The sequence below is a fragment of the Lepidothrix coronata genome, unplaced genomic scaffold (assembly GCF_001604755.1).
Source record: "Lepidothrix coronata isolate B3197 unplaced genomic scaffold, Lepidothrix_coronata-1.0 Scaffold193, whole genome shotgun sequence".
In the NCBI taxonomy this organism is placed as follows: domain Eukaryota; kingdom Metazoa; phylum Chordata; class Aves; order Passeriformes; family Pipridae; genus Lepidothrix; species Lepidothrix coronata.
In genome coordinates, this window is record NW_016690373.1 from 711,333 (window position 1) to 727,235 (window position 15,903).

A 15,903-nucleotide genomic window follows, 5' to 3' on the forward strand; every position below is an offset into this window, starting at 1 on the left:
CTGTAATATTAATACATAAACTTTCCAGCATCACTTACAGTGGGGAAAAGAGAGGATTGATTTCAAGGATAAAATTGGGTTTGCAATGCACATATTTTTAAGTTATGAACTTTAAAAGGTGAAGGTCCATAGAGAGCTTGCAGATTAAAAGTGGCAGATGAAACTCAACAGTATTACTTTTTTATTAACAGAAAAATGCAGGTATTTCCTAGACTGCAGTTTCTATGGTCCACAGATTCATAGTACTTGATCTGATATTCTGTATCACAAAATGTTAAGTTTAACAGAGCATTTCATATTGCTTTCTGGAAACTGTTTGCCTAAAGTATATCTTGTATCAAAGCATCACACTTTGGTTGAAGGAAGCAGACCCAACCTTCATTCTGAATTCAGTTCTTAGTAAATAGGTCACTGAGTTTTTTGACTTAGGTTTTCGCATTTGAATGTCTCTGTGTGTTTTCAGTTCTCAAATCTTATTTCTTACTGTTTTCTAGATTTAAGGCATCTTTTTTTTACATGCTCTGTCAAGTCACTGGTTCTTATGTTTTGTATAGACTACTTTTCATTCTGCTTAATCAATCAATATCTAAGTAAAACACTAATGTCAGAATTCAGTGCCCATGGTTTTGTATCAGTTTGCTGAGTTAAAATTACCTCCTATGTACTACTTTCAGGTTTTTGTGTTCAAAGATGCACAAAGCTTGCAGATGTTTGTCTAGAAGCAATTTGGTGATTGTTATCTGTTGGCAGGTGCTGTCATTTAGCACCTATTCTGTCAATATTATACAGAATTTTAAACAGGGATTCCAAGAAGTAAAAATCTAAAGTGCTTAGAATTTGTAAGACTGCCTTTTCAACCAGACTGCAATCATATTATTAGACTGTGAAGCTTGTTGCATGTACTTTCTGTACAATCATGCTAAATGTCTACAATATATTCCTAGACTTTAATTAAATACAACCTCCCTGATTTAAGTAATGGAAGCCCCTAGCTCCCCAGCCCCCTTTTAGCATCCTTCTAGCCTTATGGACCCCTTTAGGTATTTGGAGACTTACTAAAAATCAGTAAGTCAAATAAAAACCTTCTGAATCCGAAAGAACTTCTATTTTTCTCTTGAAACATATTTCTTCCTACTAGGAAGTTATGTGAAAGTATAACTTGGTGGTCTATACACAAGAGACACACTATACTTAAAATGTTTCTAAGAAGTGTATAGATTAATGATATTTTTGGAAAGATATATGCACTGTCTGGTTTAATAAATGTCAGCAAAGTTTTCCAATCAGCTTTATCTTTTAAGAAAAAACCAGAAAATTCTGTAAAAAGATTTCATAGAACTCTTAGAAATAAATGTTAATAGAAGTGGAACTGCTTGAATGCAACTTTGTTTATAAGGCAAGATTCTCTTTTACTTACTGTTTTCTTCTTCTGATTTGTCAGGCTGATTTTGTGAAAGTTGCCCACCCTGACTTTGCATTCAGAGAGGCTGCTGAAGAAGCTTGCAGGAACATTGGTACTGTGGTAGAGAAGTATGTTTCCTTTTCTTTTCTTTTTTTTTTACTATTTCTATAGGCATCTTTAAAAATTACTGTATGATCATCTATGAAAACAGCAATCAACAAAAAATAAGTTGGAAGGATTTGCACATGTGAACAAAGTGTCAGTCTTCCATTACAGATATCTAAGGGTTTAGATTTGTTACGTTATCTCATGAAAGGTTATTCTATTTTAGTTTCAGTTTCTGACTCCATGTCACTGAAACCCATCAAAGGCTCAAAGTAACATTTTTTTAGGACTTGTGACAATTCACTAGTGGTTGTAAAGGGTATGTACAAAATGCTAATTTGTTTTTAAGATTTAAACTGTTACATTGCACAACACTTTTTCTTCTGTTTTGCTGACCCTTTGAATTCCGGACAGTGAGTGGGATATGTGAAAGAGGAAAGGACAGTTTCCTGTTAAAATGAGTGTTTGAAGATGTGTCTGTCTAGGGCTGTGATATATGGCTGATACACTTTGGTGTGCTTGTTCTTTATTTAAAACCCCCATTTCATAGAACATGTTCTTAAACACTTCCATTTCTGAAGTTTGGCTTTTCTTTGGGTTGCCTTTTTTCTTAATACCTTAAAGCTTAAGTTCTGAAAGTTACCTCTGTGGCTCTTGACTATAGTGAATTTATTTGCTTCTTTTCTACTCTTGCTGCTGAGAAGTGGAAGAAATTATCTTAAGTCTCCAAATGCTGTGTCCTTTCAGTGTCTTCCCTTACTGTTGGATTCAGGAGTAGCCTTCTTTAGTGAATGCTTTACCAAGCAGTATTTTGAAGGTCACCCAGAATTTGCTGCTTCCCTCAGGACTCCTAGTTACAGTGGACGCAGTGACTGGTTGATCTCATGTCCTACAGTGAGTTGCAGAGGCCTTTTGTACTCTGAGGAGGACAGCAGTACTGACTAAAAAGAGAATTCTAAGAGTAAATTCAGCAGAAACTGTTGCTTTGTTCTTGCCAGCATGTTTGGGAAGCCTTTCACTTGAAACTGGGTTCCTCAAGAATTGGATTCAGCAAGCCATCTATAACAGTATGACTATAATATCTGAATACCACTTCAGATATAAAATTTTTAGAAAGAAGAAAATATTCACAAATTATCCTGAGAGGCTAATAAACTCTTGTATGCATGTTTCATTCCCCACTGCAATTCCCACCCAGTAATGTAGGTTGACATAGATGCTTGTAGATAATATGCCGGCAAATCCAATGGACATAGTATTGTCTGCACGGGTACAGTGATCGGTGTCTGGAAATGTCCTGGGGTTAGTAAACTCTAAGTCTACTCCAGTGGCAACCAGCAGCACATTTATCTGATGGCAAACTCAAGCACAGATTTTTCCTTAATGGAGTCCTTTCAAAATAAGGACTAGAAAAGTGTTCTCTCAGATTTATGCTGTCACCATGATGATCTTTGTTCATGGAACATAAGTCATCAGTCTTAGACTTGCTCATATTTGCTACAAAATACCATTCAAAAGTATTTTCCTCTTGGATGCATAAAATCTATTTTCATGCCGGTTTGTCCACACATGCTTTGAACACAATTTTTCTAGTTTTTAAGTGTGATTGTGAACCAAAAAGCACTTTGAAAATACAGCCATTGGCTTTTAATGTTGTTTTGGTAAATACTAAGATCTGCCTTTAAATGGGTAATACCAAGAAACTGAAATGTTATTGTCTGTTGCTAATGTGTGCTTCTTTTACTCTCTATTTTTTCAGATTAAATACAGATGTTGAACTGTGTCAGAGTTTAAGACGTCTGCTAGCTGATGAAAGTGTTACGAGTTCCCTAGATCCAGAAACCAGGTACTTATTAATGCTTATGGATCATTATAGATAGAATCTTATAGAATTACATTTTTAGATATTATATGTATTTTTCCTTATTGTACTTACGTCTCATGTTTTGTTAAATTAATAAATGCAACTGGAAAACAAACCACATCTCTGTTATTAATTTATTAGTGACTACTAAATAACTGGCACAGAAGTTAGGAAGTTTGTAGTTGTGTAGTCTTGGAGAATGTCTCTGTGACTGTAGAGCACAAGATATATTTACACTGAATAACTGAGATCTGCAAAAACAAAGAAATGAGAACTGAAGATTTTCTTCAATCATACTCTTTTTATTAAAATGATATACTGTACTGTGGTGTATATGTAAGTGTTTTTAGCAGTAAAATTAGGGACCAGACTATACAACTTGATTTCAGCTTATAAAAGTTTATTTATATCTTTCAAAATCAGATTAGCGGTATATTTATTTATAACTTTATGATTTCTGTCATAGGTTTTTTTAGTTGTTTATTCAGTTATAGTTTTGAATTATTTGTTTGCTGACATGGTTAGACAAGCTCGGTGTTTGTTACTTCCTTCTTCCTTCTTTCCCCATGATCAAGGATGTTAGATTTGAAGAGGTATTTTTCTGATGTTAGAATAAATGAAGTGTGAAATGAAATTAAAATGGTAATTTGCACAAATTTGTTAAACATCTAGATTAATGTAGTGGGATTATTTTGAAGCATATTTTTAATGTAGATGACTAAGAACAAAGGAAAAATCCTTTTTCAATAAGTAGACTGTTATAGACCTACAAGATAAGAAGTCTTTGTCCCTAATAACAATAGTTGTATAACTGTGGTGTTAGTCCCTGTGAAAGACATGAAACCTAAATAACTACTAAAGGCAAAATCTGTTTAAAAATTATGCTTACTATCAAATGAGGTGATTTTAACAGGGATTTACTGTATTTTTAGGCGAGTGGCAGAACTTTTTATGTTTGATTTTGAGATCAGTGGCATTCATTTGGATGAAGAAAAGGTAATTTTTGGCTACAATATATGAACAGAAATTTGCCTGTCTACCAAAGACCAGATAATGAAAAATGTGCAATGTGAAATTGTGTGATTCAGGGTCAGTTTGTCCTCCAAGATTCCCATTGTCCTCTCTGGAATTTTGTCTTCTCAGAAGTGATTGATTTTGTCTATTTTAAATCACTTCTAAATGGTATTTTTTAATGTTGACTGTTCTTCCCATTTTGGCCCCCATCCTTTCATTCTCTTCTGAACAGTTATAAGCAAGACCTGAGATCCTGTTTTCTTTGTTTGTTGTCTGCATCAGATTTTTAAAATTGCTACTTATCTGTCAACAGCATATTTATAGAGGGGGGAAAAGCAGCACCCCGTGTGCTGTGATGGCAGGTTAATCAAGTAGAGTGTTTTAGAAGGGATCAAGTGTGTGCCCAGGCTCTCCTTTGGTGCTCACATAACCAGAAGTTGTAAATCTTGTTCAAAATTGATTATCTGGGTATGGTCTGATTACCTGTCTTGGAGCTTTTACATACTTTCGCAGTAGGTAGTGATGGATTTGCCAAAACCAGCAGCTTACACCATGCTTTGTGGTATGGTTGCTCTGTTCATAGCTCATGTCCCTTTATAAAGTTAATACCTTGTTTATTTGAGTCACCTCCTCTAAAGAGATTTGTACAAAGGCTGTTCTACTAGATTTATGTGGTAGTTTTTCTGAAGATCATGGTTGTGATGGTGTTTTGTGACCTAGAAAATGCTTCTAGAATATATTTTTGCAACTACTTTGTATAAAGAACAACATGAAACTTGAACTCTGGGGTTTATGTCTGATTTGACTATTGGTTCTGTGGTGCTTCATCTCCTTTCAGTTACAATTTCACTTATTTTTGCACATTTTCCTCTTCCTTCCCTGCCTATTCCAGTTTTCTTCTTGTTTGCTGCTCAGTGTTTTTTTTTTCAATTCTCATTTCAGACTTTAGAAATCCTTCCCTGTTGTAGGTTGAAACTTACTTCTGCTACAAAGAATTTCTACTTTTTAAAATAAAACTCAGAGATATATTTTGAAGAGTTAGGGTGGAATGGGAAGACAGAGATCTGCAGATTATGTCATTCTGTGGACTTTACAAGTATGTTGTATCCGTACCCTCGCCTTTGTTTTTTTGAGCTATGAACCCATGGGCCATGGAGACCATACTCTACTAATGTGAGCAAATTCACTGAAGCAAATCTTACAGTAAGGTTAAATGTGTGAAATACTGTAATGATGGTGATAAAACTCTAAATCACTAACTCCTCAGAGAAAGGTTGAAATACCATAAATACTTCACAGTCTCCAGAAAACAGTGCAATACAAACAGTAACAAGATAACTGTAGTTCTATATCTATTTCAGGATATCTGTCTCAGTGATGCTTCTGGTTTTTCTCTTCTGTGTTTTGCATAGCAATTAGGCATAGTTTTATAAATGCTTTCCAAGCAACTAGCAAAGCTTATGTAAATTCTACTTTTTTATACTCCACTGGACAGTTTCTTACTGCAGAAACAGAGGCATTGTCTTTCAGATTTCAATGCTGTGTGAAATTATAGATCTGTATGAGCATCTGATCATGTTGACTTCAGCCCTGCATTACAGTTTTATTAATGCTGTGGGTCTAATCTTAAATGTTGTATTTTCTGCTTCATTTTTTGAAAAAGTCCTCTAAGGTTTTAGAAACTTTGAGTTCTACCTGTACTATGTCTGAAAACATTATTTTGTACTTTATTTTTCTTACAGCGTGAAAAGGCAGTTGACCTCAACGTCAGAATATTGGATTTATGTAATGAGTTTCTGATAGGAACTCATCTTCCCAACAAGATTGACAAACATGTTTTGCCCGAGCATATTCGGTATAATTTTATAGCCGAAGGCAATTACTTACAAGTTGCTGGTCTGCATGCTGATTGTCCTGATGATCTGGTTTGTATTCCCTGAGTTTGCTTTGACATTCTCTATAATAGAAGTGTATATCAGTTATTTTCCTTATTAATGAAGCAAATGCATGTGGTTTATGATTATGATGTTATTACTAACAAGGAAAAACTATTTTAGAACATAATAATCAATGGCATACTTGACTGTAGCAGCTATGAAATAACAGCTATGCAGATCCTGAATGGTTGGAGGTAGAAGAGGCCCAGAATACAAACTCTGCATTTTAGGCAAGCAGACTTCAGTTAATTCAGTAAAGTGGGAGGTGGGGTCTCATGGAATGCAGCTCTGCAGGGTAAAGGAGCTCAAAAAAGCAGGTAGTTCTCTAAAGGTAGCATCCTCCAAGCACATGAGGGTAGTAAGATACTCAGTATTAGCGCATCGTGATCCTTAGAAAGCCAAGTAGATGTATCGGGAACCAGGCTTGACAAGCAGGAAACTCATACCAAAGCTTCATCTCCAAAAGGTAGCGTACATAAAGTAGCAGCAGGTACAGGATCTAAGGGAGGAATTTAGAAATATTGCCTGTATCTGTAGAGATGATATCAAGAAGGTCAAAGCTCAGCTGAAGTTGTGACTTGAAAGGGACATCAGCGGCACTAACAAGAACAACTACTGCTGCATTAGCACTAAAAGCCTGAACAAGGAAAACATGGACTCAGTGCTGAGTAAGGTCGGTGACTTAGTGGCAGCAGGCACAGCTGAGATGCTCATCACTTTCTTTTGCCTCGGTGTTCTTCAGTAACTTCAGTCCAAGTTAGGACATGAAGTCTGGATTTATGGAGTAACAGGTAAAAAACCTAATTTTATGATCAAACTCAGAGGGTAATGGTTGAAATGTACCCTACAGGAAGACTGGTAATGAAAGAACTGTTGCAGGGGTCTGTCCTGGGTCTTCTGTTTAACATCTTTATCAGTGACATAAAGGAGGTGACAGAATGCTTGCCTACCAGACGTGCAGGTGGTAGCAAACTGGGAGGAAGAATTGATATACTTGAAGGGCAAGGCTGACATTCAGAGTGGCCTAGAAGCTGAGGGAATGTTCCGGTGGCAACACTATGTAATTCAAAAAGGACAAGTGCAAAATCCTGCATCTCGAAAGGGAGAATTCCTGGTAATAGGACAGGCTGGGGCTGCCTGGCTGGGTCTGATCTGTCGAAAAGGCCCACAGTGTTGGTGAGCAGCAAGTTGACCATGAACCAGTAATGACCCTGGCAGCAAAGGTGGCCAACAGCATCCTGGACTACAGGGACAGAGCCAGAGACTATGGGAAGAGATTATAGCCCCACTCTTTAGGAGTGACTTCAACAGAGGCCACCAAGATGGCCAGTAACTGGAGTGCTTGCACTGAGTAGAGGCTAAGGGATCTGGACTTGTTCACCCTATAGCAGAGGTGGTTTGGGGGGAACTTGACAGCAGCCTGCCAGTACTTGCAAGAATATCATGGAGAAAATAGAGCCAGGCTCTTCAGAGTGGTACATGACAGGAGACAAGTGGCAACAGGCACAAGTGGATGTGAGAAATGCCAATTGGAGAAGGTTTTCCTGCTCATGATACCCAAGCAGTGAGACAGTGAGGTCATGCTGTCCCTCCCATCTGTGCAGGGTTTCAGGACTAGACTGGAAAAAGCTTTGTGCAACTTGGTCTTGGCTCATAGCTGTCTCTGCTTAGTGCATGAGGTTGGATTAGAGACCTCACGAGATCCCATCCAACCCGAATTATCCTGAATACTCTTATTTTATTCATTGTTAATATTGCTTTTCTAAAAAGGATTCATTTAAAGTTATTAACTGAAAATTAATTTAGGCCATTGAAATGTGACGATGGTTCCTTAGACTCCCAGATACGATGCTAGGACCAGGAGCATATTAAAACACTAAAGTGTTCTGTCTTCACTTATACTATATAGTTAAATAATCAAGGTGCCTTTGAAGTCTTGTGTGTCACAAAAAAAAGAGAAAAGCTTACTGTGGTAGACTCCAAGCTGTAATGTTTATTTCTGTGAGAAATAAAAAATTAATTAAATTACAGCACTAGTGGGGTATAAACAAAGGAATAATACTCACTGTGTATTGTCTGTAAACTCTTGTCCTGAAAATAGTGTGATCTGCAGAATTGCTACTGAAGCTATGAGTGATGTATCAATTTAAAAATGCAGTTCTCTGGGGCACATCTGTGGAAAGGCTCTTTAGAAATCATATAATTTAGGTTGGAAGGGACTTTTGGAACTTGTCAGTTTGAGTCTGTTCAGAGCTTGATTAAGAAGATCTGGTTTCTCAGTGACACGTTCAGTTGAGTTTTGAACACTGTCCAAGGATGGAGATTCCATTACTTCTCTGGGCAGCCTGTTTGACCACCCTCACTACTATTATTTCTTCCCAGTATCAAGTTGGAATTTTTCATCTTGTAGCTTGTGTTCATTACATCTCCTCCTCTTGCTCTGTACCTCCAAGAACAGTCTGGCTGCATGTTCTCTACGCCTGACTGCTAAGCAGATGAAGATTAAGATCTCCCTTGAGCTTTTTCTTCTTTAGGCTGGACAAACTCAGCTCTCTCAGCCTCCCTTCTGTTTCATGTGCTCCAGCGCCCAAACAACTTGGTGGCCCTGTGCTGGACCCGCTCTGATATATGCCAGTGTCATTATTGTCCTGTGGAACACAAATCTGGACGTTGTAGTTCAAATGTTGTCTGGACACACATGGACCAGATGGCTGTGCACTTGTAGTAGAGTATGCTGTTGGCCTTTGCTGCAAAAGCACTGAACCGCATTCAAGGAAGGTCAGTCATCTTTCTTACTTTATTTGCTTTTTTTCAAAATGAAAGCCTGGTGGAACAGAACAGGTACAAAATGACTTGTAAATTTTTATGTTCATATTTTTTCTAAACTCAGGACCTGCATTCTTGTTCAATGTATTGTCCAAGAGAGAAGCTTATTTCAGATGAAGGCAGGCGTAAATTGTTGCTGGATTTCTTGAGTTTACTCCATATGAACAAAAAAAAGATTATCTTCAATTGGTTTGTGAAACATAAAAGCATTTTATCAGATTTTCTGAGTCTTTAAGTAACTCTTCAGTTACAAATAAACCCAAACAAACTAGAAATTGGAGAAAAGGAGAAAGTTGGGCAGATGGGCAGACTAATAGCTTTCTGCTACAAAAGAAATAAGGCTTTTCCTTTCTTTTCTTTCCCCTGACCCTGTCTCTGTTTCTTATCAGATCCTTCCATGAGCCAGCTTAACTGATGTGCAGAAAACAATTTGGGTTTATTTTCAGAAGTTTTAGTGAGTTAAGGCGGCCCACAGAGTGGTCAGAGAAGCACAGATGTTGGCAGAAGGAGGGAGAAGATGAGCAGAGTGGACTGTTGACAGGAGTAGAGAACAGGAGCCTTTTTGACAGTCTTGATCTGTTAGATTGTCTCGTTGCATTTCCTCATTCCACTTTTGATGGGTAAGAGAGTTGTAATTGTCAGGCAATTGTAATTACTGTTGTTGAAAGCCTTTAGGCCTTTTCCCAACAATATCAGTGAAGTACAGCTGTTATGCCAGATCTCCAGATGTGTCACTTGTTTCCCTTAAAAATTGCACTGTAGTAACAGTGGCCTTTTTATCTTTTTTTTCGTGTTTTGTTTTTTTTTTGTGTTTTGTTTTTTTTTTTATTAGGTGCGAGAAGCTGCTTACAAGATTTTTCTTCACTCCAATGCTCAGCAGTTGAGCCGACTGGAGGAATTGCTTGCTAGCCGAAACAGTCTGGCACAGTTGGTTGGGTATGAGACCTTTGCCCACAGGGCTCTTCAGGGTACAATGGCCAAAAATCCAGGTATAAGGCATGTGTGGAAGGACATGTTGAGAAATCAAATGCACTGTATTAGGTGTATGGTCATAGGTTGGTTTCTTTAGCTAAGTTTACACATATTTGTTCCAGTGAAGTATTTTATTGCAGTTACATTTTGCTGTATGCCATATTCATTCTCTCTGTAAATGACAATACTCACCCAGTAGGAACTGGTGGTTTTTTTCAGAATTGATGCTCACTCCCTAGATTATGAAGTTGTCATTATCTCTGCACGTAACAAAGTAAATGTAGTACTAAATTCTCTTGAAACAATGTCAGTGGAGCAGTTTATTAGAAAATCCAAGGGATTTTTTTTTTTTTGAATATTTTGATGTAAACTTAACATCCTTTAAGAGAAAAAATAATTTCCTTATATTCCCCCCCTTCTAGAGACAGTAAGACAATTTCTGGAGAAGCTTTCTGACCAGTTGTCTAAAAGGTATGTCTTTTCAATTAAGTTATTTTTTTAACCATACTCTTTATTTCAAGAATAGAGGGACTTGTGCACTATTAAGTGCTGCTTATTATATGCTCTGATGAAGCAAAAAGCAAGACTTTCCCAGAGTTTTGAGATGAGCTATTTGCTTAGAATAAATTCTGTGCCTGTGATCAGAGAACACCCAGGACTAAATGCAGCAAATGATGTGCCAAGAAATGCAGTTAACAGCAAACAAGACCAAGTTGAAGTGTAGAAGAACACCTCTCCTGGTCTTCTTGCCATGTGCGCAACTCCTTATATTTTACATCTGTAAAGAAATTCCTATTTGTCCATCTTGCCTCCCTTAGTTCCACACAGCACAAAACAGTTTCATCACTGTGAATAAATGGGGTGTACAGTAATGCTTTGGAGCTGTATAACTGGAGTAAGAGGGACTTAATTTGAAGGTACCTGAATGACAGAAGCTGAATGGAGAAGTTTTTTTACCCTGATATGTGGGCCTGCTATTTTGTGTAGTACTGTAAATGTCTGATGATGGACATTTTCTTAGGATGGAGTATCATTGTGTGCTGTATTACATTGCTCAAAAATATTTCATAACACTTTCATCATAAAAATATTTTTCAGAACTCAAAAAGACTTTGAAATGATGACAAAGATGAAAATGAAGCTCAACCCCCAGAATTCAGTAAGTTACATTTCTGTATGTGGTGATCCGTTTTCTTTTTAAAAGTATAGTATAAGCTAGCCCTGTTGTACAATTAACTCTATTTTAGTATACAAGACATAGTAGAATTAGAGATACATTTTGGCTTCAAATTGACTGCTAAGTTGCTATATTAAAACCAAGCATTGAGTGTGAGAGAACTGTTGGTATATACAAAGTGATACTGAGGTAACCAAACCGTAAAGTGGTGAAAGGGAGTATAACTTTGTTTTGAATTAATTGACTCATTTGAAAAATAAAGGCTGTACTTTAGGTTAGATGCATGTCTATTTTTTATAGTATATTGTATGTCTTAATTCTGTACATATTTAGGTTTATCTTTTTATTTGAATTGAGTGTATTTCTTGAAATCTGGTATGAAGTTCTGTTATATAGTTGAGTAAGAAGAACAATCTTCAAGAAATGTTAAGAAAATAAAGGTTTCAGGTTATGATATATGATGCTATTACCAATGATGGTTTTAGCACTGACTACTTCCCATTATGTTTTAAAGTTCTGTGCCTTATTGAAACTGCAAAAATATTCAAAGGAAACAAAACTTTTACTTTGGGTTCACTTGTTGTCCATTATTGTAATTATAAGCTGGAATTCTCTTTCAGACGCTGATGCCGTGGGATCACCCTTACTACAGTGGTGTCCTTCGTGCTGAGAGGTAAGCTCCTTATGTTCCTTATTGTAGTGTAAATGAGTGTCCTTTCAATAAGGATAAAGAAGTTTTCAATGTAAACAGGGTTGCTTTCTTTGAAGATGTACTCCGATATTAAAAAATAAACACTATCTGGTGGGATAGTTGTTTGTAACATTTCTTAGTTACTGCTGGAATGCCAGTAGAAATTTTTGGCTCCTCTCTTGTTTTGCAGGGAAGTATTGTCCCTCTTGAAGATAAAAGAGAGTGAAGAAGTTTCAGAACAGATAGAAAATCCTTATTCTTATTTTGCTTTTTGTTCTTAGCTGAGCTTTAGTAATGTTTAAAAATAAATTTTGATCACTGAATACAATCCAACTTCTCTTCATATTTTAACTTCATTGTACTTCTTACTGAACAAGCAACTTCATCGTCTTCTGCAGACTTGAAACAGCAACTTCTTGAGTAGATCATCACTGTTAATGAATGGAATTCATTCTTATCTCTCTTGCAAAGACGGGAAATAAATCCTTTACACAGACTTAAATTGTGCACAAGACTATTGCACATAATGAGATGTCAGCTCTGAAAGACATGAGCCCTGCATGTTGCCTCTATTAGATCAGCAGCGGTGACCTTTTAGGTTTCTGTTGGAAAAAATAATTGAAAGTTGTGCTTGTCTCACTAGAGGGGGAGGAAAAATCTTCCTTCGTTGCAGATTTGCAGATTTTTGTTTTTTAAACAAACGCAGACTAGATGTGTCTGATTAAAATAGTAGTTTACTCTGGATCAGAAAGCTATGGTAGTATAGACATGACAACAGAAGATTGCCAGCAGTTGGCCTGGCTGTTCTGCTGCTTTCTTGTACTTTGTTTCTGAGGCAGTAGTTTTTGAGCAGCAGCTCTAATATTGGCCTTATCTTAAGCTACTGCATGCTAAGATGGGAACTGAGCTATGTGTGTGCAGCAACATTCATGTCCTGAGCGAGTAGAACTTGCCATGCAGGGGTGGTAGAGGAATATCCATTTGCTAGATCTGCTCCCAGTAGCCAATGCCAGAGCACAGAGTGCTCCACAGCATATGCTTAGCAGTGGGCAGCAGCAGGCAGTGGAAGAGGGCTGCCGTACTCATTCAAGATACTATCCTGTAGCTAACAGATCTACTTTACCTTGCCTGTGTAATGTTTTCAAAACAGCAAGAATTACATTCTGATTCATAATGCTTAATATACTGTCAAATGTTCATGAAATTTACTATCTGTGTATCGTATTTATTTTCTGCATTTCCTGTAGTGTCTGCTTTCCCTGTTTTCAGAATTGGTTTGTGCCATAAAGGTTAGTCTTAGGGGTAGAAGGCTCTGTATTTGTTTCTTTCTCCTCCTGGAGGAGTGTCTTCTGATGCTTATTGTCCTTAGTCTTAATGGTCTTATTGCACTTCTTAGATCACCACATAAAGCTAACCATCTCATAATTGAGTTGCTGATGATTACAGATAGATTATTCTGCACGTTTTGGCATTAGGAAGGAAAATATTTCCTTTCCTTCTGGGGCTTTGTAAGAGACCCAGTTAAGTTACTTTAAGAATTGTATGGTAGCTTTATGAAGGGAGAGCTGCAGGTAAAACAGACCCAGACATTGGCAATGTATCTTTGCTATTTTTTATTTATTCAGGCACCAAGTCTGGAAGCTGGATCAGTGTGAAGAGTCTCCTGAACCTATGTAGGGCCTCCCTGATTACAGTGCAGGATTGGGGCCCAGTGTTTTTCTCCCTCCAGGTTGGGTGGGAGTATTTTTTATGGCATTTATGTAGATCTACAAGCGTCTACAAGATGGAAGGAAAAGTGGTTTTCCTCTCCACTGTGTGCAGAACTGCTACACTAAAAACCAAGGGCTTAGATCTTTCACTGTTCTGTTTTCTGGATAGTGCTCTGTCTTTGGGAAAAGTTTTTGATCTATGACTGAACGATGCTTTACATTCATTGTGCCCATACTGCAGATATTTAACAGGGTACTGGATACTAGGTAATCAGCCCTGAAAAGTAAAATTCATTTTTCCACTGCATAGTATGAGAGGCTGTGCTTTGTGACTGAAACTAGGCAGGAGTCAGAGTATTCATACAACAACCAGAGGACAGGAATATTCCTTATCATGTCTGTGCCCTAAATGCGTTCTGTTTTTCACTTATGAGCCATGCAAATGTGATTCCACTATCCTTTATCTTGTATTTGTACTTACCTCAGTTTGACTGAGTTTGAATGCTTCTTGGATGCTATGGTATGATCAGTTCAGCACTTCTGTAACTGGAAGATGAGAACTGTTATGGATCACATAAAGCTTCGTACTGGCTGGAATTTGACTTTTGCCTATTTGTTGTTACTCTCTTTCTAACTGAACCAATTATCTTGCAGTATTAAATTATGTAGCTAAGGAAAAGTGATGTTGTTTTCCTTGTTTGTTTTTTCCGTGGGAAAATAGTGCTTTTAAAAAAACAAAGTGTTAGGTTTCATTTTATTTATTTATAAGATCAATAAATAATTTATTTTTTACTTCTTGTATCCTATTTTATGTTGCATGTTTGCATCATGGAATGACAAAATGTATTTTCGAACAAGATATATTTACCTGTCTTGCATTTTTCTCTTTCTTAGGATTCTTTTTGTTTAGTAGATTAATTTTTTTGTTCTTCAAGGGTTTTCCTGTTTTGGAAGAAATTTACTTTTGGTTTTATGTCTTTTACAGAAATGCCATGGTTGTATTCATAATAGTGCTGCGCTCAGAGCATGGCTTATGTTTTTGTGTGTCATGGTTTGGGACTCAGTAGTAGTTTGTGGATTTCTGTATTAGAAATTTCTCGTTTCTTCTGCTTAGTAGAATGTTGTTGTTGAAAGGGAAGGAAATGTATGCTTTGGGGTATAATTTTTGTACTGCTGTTGTTACTGTGGCTCTAGCTGATGTACAGACCCATAGTTTCCTATGTGTACATAAGATGCAAGTTATCTTTACAAATGTAGGTATAAAGAAAGAGACTGATTTCTGATATGTCAAACATGCAGCACTAAGGTTGCAAGAGATATCAGATGAGACAGTGTCTGTGTCTGCTGGAAAAGATTTACTGTTTCTTCATTTGGTCTATACAACCATATTTGCAAACAGGAATGTTGGGACCGGAGGGAGCATTAGACGGTGTGATCCCTGATGAGATCTTGTACTTCCTCTTTAGTTCCCCAGATTTTGACCATCTACATCTGAAATGACACTGAAATTCATGACATATTTTTAATGTGTCTGTTTTATATTTGCATGTTGAGTATTTTAAATGTATTTATGTATTTTATCTTCTAAATATACATTTATTCGTTGTTGAAACAGGATTAAGGAAACAAATCCTTCATTAGATTTGTAGTAACTAATTTTAAGAGGCAGATATTTACTTCTGAGGAATACAGGATGTCCCTATGCGTTCTGCTGAGTTCTAATGCCATTTGCTGTCCCAGCGTGTTGCCTTTATTGTCAGTCTGCTTCCACAGCGTTACTGACCGGGGCTGCTCTTCTGCAGTTCAACAGCAGGAGGCGCTCCAGGCTCAAGTCACAGAGTTCGGTTTCTCTGTCTGTAAATTCGGACACAACAATTTTACTCTGAGCTTTCACCAAGTCTTTTCCCTGGAAACTTGATCCTACTTCAAAAGTGTAAGCCTCCCATTAATGGTAACAGGATATTTTACTACTTTTTTTTTTTTTTTCTTTTTTTTTTTTCCCCCAAGACTATGTTAAGTAGCCTCTCTGGCTTTAGGCCCACACTCGCAAGAGTGTAATGTAGCTACAGTTTAAGCGGCAGGGAAAATACATGCCAGTATAAATGTACATTTAAGAGAAAAAGAAGACAAAAGTCTGAAATTCATGGTAGTAGAATCTTAGAACATAGAGTAATTAGAAGAACCTCAAGAATTTTGGCAGGCTAAG

At 37.1% G+C, this 15,903-nt stretch overlaps 1 protein-coding gene across 1 annotated transcript in view; it reads left to right on the forward strand.

Annotated features, from left to right (window-relative positions):
• The window catches only part of MIPEP (mitochondrial intermediate peptidase), a 72,692-nt gene that overhangs the window by 3,456 nt on the left and 53,333 nt on the right, over positions 1 to 15,903 (forward strand). Inside the window, exons 3-10 of the mRNA XM_017831584.1 lie at positions 1,442 to 1,530; positions 3,267 to 3,353; positions 4,304 to 4,367; positions 6,128 to 6,310; positions 9,981 to 10,137; positions 10,543 to 10,591; positions 11,219 to 11,279; positions 11,918 to 11,970. Of these exons, the coding sequence (XP_017687073.1) occupies positions 1,442 to 1,530; positions 3,267 to 3,353; positions 4,304 to 4,367; positions 6,128 to 6,310; positions 9,981 to 10,137; positions 10,543 to 10,591; positions 11,219 to 11,279; positions 11,918 to 11,970 (743 nt within the window). The remainder of the gene's footprint in view (positions 1 to 1,441; positions 1,531 to 3,266; positions 3,354 to 4,303; positions 4,368 to 6,127; positions 6,311 to 9,980; positions 10,138 to 10,542; positions 10,592 to 11,218; positions 11,280 to 11,917; positions 11,971 to 15,903) is intronic.